Raw genomic sequence first — 11569 nt, 5'->3', positions numbered from 1 at the left:
GCCGGGGCCAGCGCCACACTGCCTCTGCCAGGCCGCTGGGCAGGGGAAGAGAAGCCATCCTCCTGGGGTCCATCCTCCGGCCCCTCTGCTGACCCCCCTCAGCCACTGCCGCTGCTGAAACCCGGGGCCAGAAGATGCCTGGTGCTGCTCAGCCTCCAGAGCTCCTGCCACCTGGGTGGCTCACATCTGTCAGCTCACCTTTGCTCCTTCTCTCCCATCTTTCTGCAGGGCTCCGCTGTGCCAGCTCCTTTCTTTGCAACCTCACCCTTGCTCAAAGCCTCCAAGGTCCTGTGCCAGGCAAAGCGCTCTTTCGCTTCCCCCACGCTGCCTGCTTCTGGAGCTAGGGAGAAGTGCCGCTCGCTGTGCTTTCCCTTGGATCTTTCTCCACTCTGCCTGAATCCCAATCTGCCTGTTTCCTCACTTGGGTGGATGCAGTCCTCTCTTCTCTGCTCTCCTGCATGCCATAGAGATCCCATGGACTCTGGAGAGATGGCTCTTTTCACTCCAGCAACTGGGACCAAATGGCTGGGCTCTCGAGTGAGTCTCCCAAGCCTGGTCAGTGCTGCCCACTCCTGTCTCAGATTCTAGGCATTCCCCCATCTCTGTCTACTCACAGCTCCTCTGCTCTCTCCTGGATGCTCCCTGCAGTAGGACTCGTGCTACAGCCGTGCCAGCGTGGTGGTGGCCCATCACGGGAGTCACCGTCCTGAATAACCATCTTGCATTCCAGAGCAGCCCGTCCACACCGAAACCCTCTGCTTGGGCTGGTGGAGTGTTGTGGATGTGACTCCAGTAACAGCTCTGGTTATTTAAGCTGTTTAAAATTGTGTCCAGAGTGAGAAAATGTGACTGTCCGTGAGTAGTTCTTTACTGTGTCTGTCTCTCTTACCCTCTATGCAATGCTGCTTACCAGGAGAAGCCAACCTGAGGTCCAGTCCCAAGCCACCAGAGACCTCTTTGATGGCCACCACTTCAGTGACTGCAGCTGCTGCAACCCTCAGTGCTATGCAAGCCCTGTGTACGCTGGAGGCAAGTCATTTATCCATGGTAAGGTGTCATCTGTGTTTGATGTTATAGGAGGAATGGGGAACCAAAGATAGTCTGGACCCTTAAAGTCTTCATATTCCCAGAAGCGTTAGGATCAGTGTGGGAAAGCACTTGTGTCTTCTTTATGTGGAAAAAAGCTCTCAATAAAAACCTTGTTTTCTAAAAAGGTTCCCGATAGCAGTGCTGTCCTACCTCGTCTTCCTTTTTCTTTCATCCTCTCCTTCAATTCCAGTAAGTTGCTTGTCTTTCTCTCATCCCCTTCCTGTCTCTTTGCATGAGTACTGTTGCTTTCTGCCTTTCCTGTGTTTCTCCTGCTGCATCCGGCAGAAGCAAGTAGGGTTGTGATGCTAGCTTTGCTGGCTGCTTGATGGGCACTGGTTGCTCCATCCGCTAAGTCAGCTCTGTAACATGAATTGCTTCTTCTGGCTGCAGTGGCTATTTGAGCAACCCACTCCAGTAATGGTAACGTGCCACTGCAAGATGTTAAGGGTTATTTGTTCCTTTTTCCCTTAGTGGATGTTTGGTCTCCTGCTTTCCCTGACTGTGCTTGGCTCCAGCTCTGCACCCACCTACCCATGGAGAGATCCCATGACTAGAGAAAGAATCATGTGCCAGCAGTGCCCGCCAGGGACCTTTGTGGCACAGCACTGTACCAAAGACAGACAGACTGTGTGTAAACCATGCCCAGAGCTGCACTACACGCAGTACTGGAACTACCTGGACGAGTGCCGCTACTGCAACATCATCTGTGGAGAGCAGGAGGTAGAAGTCCACCAGTGCAATGCCACTCACAACCGCGTGTGCCAGTGCCAGGAGGGCTATTACTCCAACTCTGAGTTCTGCATCAGGCACTCTGAATGCCCCTTGGGGCACGGCGTGGTGAAACCAGGTATGTACCAGTGCTGGGGAACTGAGGGGACAGGCACATGTGTAAAGTTCTCTTAGGTCTTAGGCAGCTACTGATCTATCAAAATCTGGAAGAGGCCTCTTAGAAAGCAAGTTGATTCTCTCCCCATGGGTCTGTAGCACTGACCTCTGCTAGACATAATGTCAGAGCAGCTCATGACATATCACCAGTTGGACACCCGATGCTGAAGGTGATGAAATGGTAAAGCAGGGTGGGTTAACTAAAGAGGGGTCTGCTTCCTGCCACGCTGCTAGGATAGCCGTGACCACCTCCACCACAGGACTCCTGTCTAGAGCCTTTATTTGGCAATGTGGCTGGCACACAAGATGCAGGCAGGCAAAAGGAAATAAAACCAACAATGGAACAAGACAAGCAGTGTTGTCACCATAGCGCTTGAGGACATGGTGCCTGGGTGAGATTTGGGTGAACAAAGGGGTTTGCGAAATGTGTGGGTTTTCCCCAGCACCATCTGTTTGGCTTCTTTTTATAGCCTCCTATGCCATGGTATCTAAACTCTTCCCCACGTCTTCATCTGCACAAAGACATCTTTCCTCTTTCCTCCTCCCCTGCTTCCACCCTTCCCTCCAGCCAGCAGGGAGTGGGTTCTGTCTCTTTTGCTTGCTGAGACATGGTGTGTTGCAAGCAGGCTTAGTCGAAACAGCAGATTTCTTTGGCTAGGTCCAGAGCGCTCCAGATTATTGGGGCAGTTTGGGGGAATGCCTTGTCTGGTAGCTGAGGCTGAGGATTCCCCTATTCCTCCAGGGTGAAGCTATTGAGAGCAGTTCCCTTTTAGGTAAAGCCACTCCATTTGAGCTGGGGCTCCAATACAGTGGTGAGGAGGACCGTGTGAGCAGACAGACAGCAGTGATGGGACGCTAGCGCAGGGGAGTGGAAGACCAGAGCGGGGTCCTCTCTGCGGTTAGTCCCAGGCTGCTGCGTTCTGAACCTTCTCTGCCTTTTTATAGGTTAATGCTTCAGCTCTAGGAAATTAGGGTCCTGAGGCCAGAAGCCATGGATGTGATCTCTGCTCAGAAACTCATCAGGGAGGAGAAGGCAGGGCAGGCTTCTCAGTGAAGATGGACAGAGTATGTTTCATGGTTGCTGCTGTTTGGGCAGGAAGGAAGTGCTGGAGTGCACTGAGGCACAGGCTGCCTTGATCTATGGGCTGTGGTGTACTGTGTTATGAGAAAGGCTTGGCTGGAGGATAAAGACCTTGAGCTATGGAGCAATGACCTATGCGGTCAGTGAATTGATAGTGTTGACAGTAGGCCGTGTGGGCTGCCCTGAGTGTGTGACTGTTTAAATTTCTCCCAGGGCTCTGCTGTTTTCAGTCATTAGCACAAGACCAATGTTAGCATTTGGTGATCCCTGACCCCTGCACTGGGCTTTGTTGTAACCAGCCCTCAAGTCTGGTAACAGCTTGTTCTTTCTGAGGGACAAACACTGGGCCCCCATCTAAGCCCCTTCTTTGGTGTTGTAGGTAAGGACGACATAAATCTACCTCTCTCTGGGACAGTCACTGGTCCTCTCATGCCCAAAGGAAGCTCAAAGCACTGTAGAGATGCAAACTCTTTGCTTTCTTTCTAAAGAGACTATAGAGTAAAATAACTCTCAACAAGAAAAACTTGCCTAGCTGAGGAGAAGGGAAAGAGGCATAAGCTTTGACTATGATGGGGGCAGTACAACCAGTTTGTAGGTAAGGAATTTGGGACAGGGCATGTTGCGCAACAGCTTGCTTTGGGGATCTGAGGGATTACATTGAGATGCCAGATGAAAGTTCTTGGATGAGGATTCATTTCCATCCCTGAAAGGGAGAGGATGCTCTGAGAAGAGTGAGTTCTTCATTGTGGACAGGCTGACACGGCCTTCTTGGCTAGGGGGAGGTGATCACAAGAGCAGGGAGAAGACGCAACAGCAAAAAGAATGGCTACCTGGGCCACTTCCCTGTTTCTTTTATTCTTGATAATATGTGAAGGGGGAAAAATCAAATGAGGCCATGGGTGGATCTAGAATTTTGAAAAGGGTAGTGCAGATGGTGAGGTGCATCGTTACATATAAAACACATATTTTTCTCTGGTTAAAAAGAAACTAGGAACTTTATGCACACTACGGGAGTAGGGCTGTATTATTCAGTTTAAGATTTAAGACAAAACAAATATAAGATGGAAGCAAAAACAACTAGAACGTCATTGGAACGAGTTAAAAACAATCTGCAGGACTGTGAAACGAGCTTTGTTGCAGAATGGCAGAACAAAGGCTAGCCTGAGTAGTGGAACATCGAGACCATTAGAAAGAAGAGAGGGTCGTGGAATGATGAGTTTAGAAGGGACCCAGTATATTACAGTGAGTTTTAAGTCAAGTGACTCCCTCAGTGCTGCATGACTAGAAACGTTGCCACCACTGCCAGGCAGCTGATTTCAAAATTTGGGTGGACCAGAAATTGTGGGGACATGGGGGTGTGCAAGTGCACCCCGCTCTGCCCCCGGATTTGTCCCTGAATGAGGCTGCACTTTGTGTCAGGACCATTTTATTTTAAAGCGGCCCCTAATTACATGACCACCGTAAAATTAGGTGGCTCATTGCCACAGAGGAATTAGAAGTAGAGTTGAGACTAGTTTAGAAATGGGGCCCTGCGTGTTTAGTACCTCTGCCGGAGCTTACAGCTACATCTGTACAGTCCACGTTGCTCTCCACTCCTGCCCTTGCCTTGATTGTGTTTGTGTTGTCACTATACCAACTGTATCAGTTCGAAGGCACAGCCTTCCTGGTGTTATCACTCCTGACTTTTGGTCAGAGCTCTTCCTACGAATCCAGCATCACAGTACTTGTAAAGCAAATAAAATATCATAGGTCATGCCCATTTTTGCTTTGGCTTTGCCAGGAGCCCTGCAGATCTGTAAGTGAAAGCAGCATTTCCTTGGGTGAATGTGTGTTGCAAGAACCTTACTGGAATAGCAGCGTGTGCCACAAATTCTGATAAATCACTGCCTAGTGAGATAAATCGCCAGCAGCTGTATGCTCCTTGATCTCCCATGCCTGCCCCTGAGGAATGATCAGCTTTGGCAAGGTGCTTTGAAGCCCAGCCTGAGAAGTGACTTGACGTGTGTGACCATGCTAGTCCCCAAGTGCGACTATGCTGTTAAGAGGATGCTGTGTCCAGTGTAGACTTCCAGTCCCGTTCGCTAGTGCCTTGTGTGCCCAACACTCAACACATAAGGGCAACGTGGCTGCCAAACATTCCCCTGTGATCTGGGGGTGACTTGCGCTGGTTCATGTTGACATGAAGATGACAATGGAATCAAACCTCCTGTCCTGACCAGTCAGGCACAGGCTTTGGGTAGCTAATGGCTAAGACTCTCTGTTTTGCAGGCACTCCCTTTATGAACACGAAGTGCGAGGAGTGCCCCCCAGGCTTTTTCTCGGACGTCAGCTCCAGTACTAAGCCATGCCAAGAGCACCAGAACTGCCAGCAGCAAGGCAAGCTCACCAACGTCCCAGGAAATCAGTTCCATGACACTCGGTGCACTACCTGCGGCATGGCCAAGGGCAATGGCACCCAGGAGGCAGGTGAGGACCTGAGGGATGCAGGCAGGTGCAAGGAAGGAGTTTGCTCCTGCCTTCATGGACAGGGGGAAAAGTCACACATGAAAATTGCGTCGCTGCCAGGGCTGGAGGGAGCCTTCCTCTGCCTGAATACAGAATTAGCTTAGCTTTACATTTAAAAGCATCAAATCAGGTATAATGAAGCTGACAGTCCTTCAGACTTAGTTCCTGCTTAGCCCATCACTGTCCCTGTGGGCAGCTGACAGCCCACCCAGCAGCTCCTAGGCCCTTTCTTGGCTCGTCACTGCTTGTCCGTTTTCCTTTTGCCCCAGTATCTCAATTTAGATTCCAGTAGCATTTGTTGCACTCTCCATCTCCGTCAACGGCTGCATGGATCTGAAGATAAAGTACATCCCAGAGACATCTGTAGCTTGGGCATGTGCCTGTTGTGTCCCATGGCAGTTATCAGAAGGGATGTATCAGTTAGAAGGACCTGCCTGATGCTTTGGCATATAGCCCTGACCATGAGAGAACCTGAAAGCAGGCCAGGAGCCTGCAGCAGCATAGAGGTGGTGTGAGGGAGTGCTTAGCCCTCCTCCTGTCTTTCCTATGTCTCCACGTGCTTTCATTTTGGTTCCACATTTACTTAGTGGGTAAGGAAAAGGCAAAGTCTCTTCTGCTTACCTGTCACCTGCAAACTAACAAGTGACTGGACTGGGCAACTACTTCAGGGCCACTGCTCTGGAGCAGGCACGTGGCTGGAGTAGGAAGGTGATGACATCCTGGGGTTGCTTCCTCTTAGTAGTGATGTCCCTCCAGTTCAGTGACGCTATAGTGAGCAGAATTCCAGCCCTTTGACCTTGACCCTTGCTCACATGCAGCCGAAGGGACCAAAGCAGGAGAGGTCTCTGTTGCCCTCCATCACGAAAGTCCCCTCCTACTCACAACACCTAGTAAATATTCTCCCTTCTCCAAAACTCTGATGCTACCAGTGTTTGAATAACCTCACTCACAGCAGAGCTTGGCACTTCTTCAAAAGAAGTCATGACTCAGTCAATGCCTTGAGTCAGCCTATTGCCAACATGCTGATTCTGACAGTGGAGGTGTGTGCTGGAAGAGAAGCACGTGACAATTTAAAGCATTAATATGTGCCCTTTGCTCTTTAAGCAATAAAAGCTGGCTCTGAGCCCATCCTTGGACTATTTATAGATAGATGTAGTTTCTTGAGCAACTGGGGTTTTGCAAAGTGGGAAACCAGCTATAAATGTCCTGAACTTTTACAGTGAATTTAACTGCAGGGTTATGATTACTCAGCAAGTTGTGGCAGGTCTTTCTATGTACACGGGGATATGAGAAATTAGCCCAGGTCAAAAATTCTCTGCCAGTACAAAGCCAACGGAACTGCTGTGGAGTCCAGAGAATCTAACAGCTCCTTCCTTATTGAGTTCAGGTTCCGCCTTTGACTAGCAAATACACCTTGATCTGATCTTACTCAACATACAGGAACAACTCCTAACCCCTTTCATGCTAATGCTTGCTTGGGATGAATGTGTACACAAGCAAATCCCACTGATTGTACATATTTGGGCACCTGAAAGTTACATGTACATCTGGTAGCATATGCATAAAGATGGGTTTGAGTTGTGGACCTCAGGTTTGAAAATCAGTGTGCTTTTGGAAAGACTAGTAGAACAAAATCCATCCTTGGTTGTTCTCTTGGGCCTGAGCTGCTGAGCTTGGACCTGAAAGCTCTGGAGCTGTGGCCAGGGGTGACACCTCAGACAGATCCGCAGAAAGCAGCAGTGCTTTCCTTTCAACCTTGCTCTCTAACCCTCGTGCCAATTCTCTCCTCCCTGCCACAGGTAAGGAGGACTGCAAACAAGCTGTGATAGACTTTGTGGTTTACCAGAATATCCCAGTGAGAAAGCTCAAACGCCTTCAGCAACTCCTGGAGCAGCACTCCACAAGGAAGTATTCCCAGGGGAACAGGGCTGCCATTCAGGAGAAGTTCCGGGCGTACCTCCTCCAGCTGAAAGAGGATCACTTGGAGCTCACCAAAGAACTACTGATTGCACTACGGGCAGTGAAGCTGCATGAGATAGAAGAGGAGGTCAGGAAGCGCTTCAACTTGGTTTCTGAGATCTAACCAAACTACTTGGTTATTTTTTAAATTCTGGCTTCTTTAATTTATTACCCTAACTCAAGTTATGCCTTGGAAAGGCTGATTGGTGGGGTATAACTCAAACACATTCCCTCACTCTCACCTGTTGCACTGCATTCTGGCAGCTGACCATAGTTGTGGATTGTATGTGTGTGTGTGTATGTGTGCATGTGCACACTGTCTTTCTAACTTTGCTTCAGATGAAGCCTATTATACAATAAGTAAATGGTTGTGTCTGCACTGGAGGGGGACTTCTTTGTCATGAGCTGGCTGAGAAGTCTAGGAGGATCTTGTGCTCTCTATTCTCTAGTCCAACTTCTCCAGTCATGGGGTCAGTATTGTTCTCTCTTTATGAGGGTAGACACAAAGCACTTGACAGCTGATCACTGCATGATGGTCACTGCCATCCTCTGTTTTATTGTGTGTTGTATTTTTGAACCTTTCTGATATGTTCTCTGGGGAAGACTCCTTTGCATTTTTGTCTGTCAAATTGCTTTTTAAAGGGAAGGGAGGAGGGGGGGGACAGGGGGATTTCTGCCAAGACAGAAATCAGGTCTCATGTTCCTGGCTACGGCCTATTTTAAATTGATTTCCAACCTGTGTCGTTTTTATGGTATATCATGTTTGTTTTCTATGAAGAAATGTAAAGATGGTATGAATTACAATTATGAATTTGGTATCTGAGTCCTGAGTCTCATTCAGAGTGGGACAGGGTTCTGGCTTGGCCTTTTATCCCAAATAACCTGTGTCTTGCCCAGTCTGTAAGCAACCCCTCTGTAGATGCATACAGCTCTCATGATGCAACAGACTCATCTGCTCTTGGGGATTCATCCCAGTTAGTCAGCCATGCAAAGTCTTAGTATAGGTAGCAGTGAACCATATAAGGCACAACTGCACCAGTCCAAACAGTCTGAGAGCGGGATAAACAACACAAGTAGAAAGAAGAGCTTTGCAGGTCTGTACTAGGTTTGCACCAGTGGCTGGAATCAAGGTGAGCAGTCAGAGTAGATAGGGCCATAGGGCTCTCATGAAGTTCAACAAGGACAAATGCAAAGTCCAGCACTTAGGGCAGAAGAATCCCATGCATCACTACAGGCTTGGGACCAACTAGCTAAGGACCAGCTCTGCAGAAAAGGACCTGGGAGTGACAGGGGACAAGAAAGTGAATGAGCCAGCAGTGTGCCCTTGTTGCCAAGAAGGCTAACAGCATCCTGGGCTGCACTGGGAGGAGTGTTGTCAGCAGATGGAGGGCAGTGATTCTTCCCCTCTATTCGGCACTGGGAAGGCCACATCTGGAATCCTGTGTCCAGGACCCCCACCACTCAGAAAAGATGTAGACAAATTGGAGAGAGTCCAGTGGAGGGAACGAAAATGGTTTGGAGGCTGGGGGACAGGACTTATGAGGAGAGGCTGAGGGAGCTGGGCTTATTTAGTTTACAGAAGAGAAAGCTGAGAGGATTTAATAGCAGCCTTCAATTATTTGAAGGGGGGATCCAGAGGATGGAGCTGGACTGTTCTCAGTGGGGGCAAATGATAGAACAAGGAGCAATGGGCTCAAGTTGCAGCAAGAGAAGTTGAGGTTGGATATTAGGAAAAACTCTCTCACTACGAGGGTGGTGAAGCACTGGAACAGGTTGCCCAGAGAGGTGGTGGCATCTCCATCCTTGAAGGTGTTTAATACCCGGGTAGACAACGCCTTGGCTGAGATGATGTAGTTGGGGCTGCTCCTGCTTTGAGCAGGGGGGTGGACTAGATGTGACCTCCTGAGCCCTCACCATCTATGAGTCTATGTGAAGCTACAATGCTAGGCTTCTGCTCTTGTATAAACAAGTCCCACCACACTGAACAGTTGCACAGATCTGACCTGCAACTGTGATCTGATATTCCACTGGAATGAAAATGCAGAACCACTCAGTGACCTTTGGTGCACGAGGGCAAGGAAGGCTGTCATAAGTGGCTGCGTTGCTATGAGGCAAAGATGCAGTTACATAACATAAATCATGCCTCATCTGGAAATCAGCAGGGGAGTGTCTCAGCACACACATCTCCCCGGAGGGAAGAGGCTTTGGGAAGTCCATGGGGATGTGGCTCCTGTGTACAATCAACAAGTACGCATGATGACACAGAACCTATTGCTTCCCCCCACAATGGGCTGAGCTGTTTTATAGCTTTATCTGAGAGCTTGCCAGGAACAGGCAATGGCATAGAGGGGAGGGACCGAATGGTTTTCCCCAGTCCTGGCTGTTTAAATACCCCGGAAATCCCCCCTCACCCCAGAATGGCCTGTAAATTCTCCCTGCTCAAGAGGATTGCTAACTGGTTCCAGTTGTGATGTCACTTCAGCTTCTCTTGAATGTTTCCCCACACCTCAGTTCCGCAAGAAGTGGCTCATTTGATAAAGCAGTCTGATTTAAAGTGAGGATGAGATGAGAGTAAAGCCCCCATAGGAATAACCCAACAGGAAAACTGACACAGCTGGCTTTAAAAGCTGCTGTTGGTCTGGGATTCCCTAGAGCTTTGGCCTGACTGTGCTCTAGCTCTCCTGGAGCTGGGGTTGTGTCTTGCTTGCTGCCAGCGGTGCAGGTAGAGCTTCTTCCATGCATCTCACTCTGATTGCAAGCGGATGAGCTGCAAGGTGAACACAGTGGCTTAGCTATTTGAGAAGGGCCAGTCTCTGGTAGAGTTACACTAATCATAGAAAGGCAGGGCTACATGAGACCTCAAGAAGGCATCTACTTTATTCCTTGCAGTGATGAGAAGACTTCTTGTCTAACATGCTCTTCACCTCCAGTGAAGGAGATTCCATCACCTCTCTAGGTAGCCTGATCCTGGGCTTCACTATCCTTACAGTTGCAGTTTTCCCTACTTATCTAGCCACTATCAAGATGGGAATTTATGCAGCGAAGGGCAGTGTTTTCTGAGCTCCCCCAGCTGCCTTGTTTAAATTGTGTCCTTCCCAGCCTCAACTAGGAACAGGCGATAGTATGCCTTGGCCATTTCCTCTCCCAGCCCCGCATATCCAGATGTAATGAACAGGGGGGAATCCCACCAGAATGCTGATCCCATCTCTGAGGTGTTACAGCTCTTGCTTCCTCATTTGATAATGCCCAGGAGAAGTCTCCTGTCCTGTGTGGGGAAGAAGTAGCCTGAAGGATGCTCCCATCTGATGCTTTCTCATGAAGCAGGGAGAAGACACTGCTTCCAGCAGGAGTTCACAGCATTGGCTTTTGGCTTTAGCCTTAAATGGCCTGGGACATGGATTCATAAGAGATCCATTTCCCACCCCTGGATACTGCCCCAGTTGCAATCAGATGAGGTACTGGAGTGCCACTGTTCCTGGTGTTAAAGGTATGGGGCTGGTTGCAGGTTGCTCACTCCAGGGGACTCAGCTTAGATACCTGTTCCTTTCTTTAATCCAAAACAGCCTGGGTTTGCTGACTGTCGGGGTACATGTCAAAGCCTGTCTATCTACTGGGGCTGGGGGAGGAGGAAGAGGTCACAGGAGGTTCTCAGAGGCTGCTGGTTTAGTTGGATGTTTTCCGACCTGTGTCAGAAGCACAGAGCAGGAGGCACCTTTCCGCTTGCTTTGTTTGCAAGTGGTTGTGCTGTGGCACTGCATGATGAAGCTGGCTGCAGAGTATCAGTGCCTCTTTCGGAAGTGTTTGGTGAGGCAGCAACGCCCAGGCTTGGACCCGCGGTGCCCATCCTGCAGGGCATTCTGGCACAGAGCACTTGGATAGATTGTTGTCCTGCTTCAGGTGGAATAAGTCATGGTACTGCCCTCAAAAACATGTCCCCGAAGAAGCTTACAGAGGTGCAAACATCATCCCCTCTCATGCTCCTCATCTTTCTTGGTGAAATGTCTCTGTTGGAATACCGCTTAGCTGTGGACACTGTTTCAAGCACACCTG

At 49.3% G+C, this 11569-nt stretch overlaps 1 protein-coding gene across 2 annotated transcripts; it reads left to right on the top strand.

The window, feature by feature from the left end:
• The first annotated feature begins 506 nt into the window (after window positions 1-506).
• Window positions 507-8335, top strand: TNFRSF6B (TNF receptor superfamily member 6b). Of its 2 annotated transcripts, XM_019548322.1 has the most exons (5): window positions 507-537; window positions 914-1047; window positions 1561-1936; window positions 5324-5521; window positions 7360-8335. In XM_019548322.1, the coding sequence occupies exons 1-5, from the start codon at window positions 522-524 to the stop codon at window positions 7641-7643; spliced, it is 1008 nt and encodes a 335-aa protein (XP_019403867.1). In that variant the 5' UTR covers window positions 507-521; the 3' UTR covers window positions 7644-8335. The 2 variants fall into 2 exon arrangements, with proteins under 2 accessions (XP_019403867.1, XP_019403866.1); XM_019548321.1 differs by lacking the exon at window positions 507-537 and having other exon boundaries at window positions 842-1047.
• The last annotated feature ends 3234 nt before the right edge of the window (window positions 8336-11569 follow it).

Source organism: Crocodylus porosus, unplaced genomic scaffold, assembly GCF_001723895.1.
Source record: "Crocodylus porosus isolate Cpor-Errol unplaced genomic scaffold, CroPor_comp1, whole genome shotgun sequence".
Classification (NCBI taxonomy): domain Eukaryota; kingdom Metazoa; phylum Chordata; order Crocodylia; family Crocodylidae; genus Crocodylus; species Crocodylus porosus.
Note: the sequence above shows the minus strand (reverse complement) of the source record. Positions and strands in the feature narration are given on the sequence as shown.

What these genes read in the sequence shown, in the direction of transcription:
- TNFRSF6B (XM_019548321.1), top strand. Translation starts at nt 895, where the DNA reads ATGCAATGCTGCTTACCAGGAGAAGCCAACCTGAGGTCCAGTCCCAAG. An exon ending in AGGCAAGTCATTTATCCATG is followed by an intron (nt 1,048 to 1,560) that starts GTAAGGTGTCAT and finishes TTTTTCCCTTAG; the next exon opens with TGGATGTTTGGTCTCCTGCT. An exon ending in GCACGGCGTGGTGAAACCAG is followed by an intron (nt 1,937 to 5,323) that starts GTATGTACCAGT and finishes TCTGTTTTGCAG; the next exon opens with GCACTCCCTTTATGAACACG.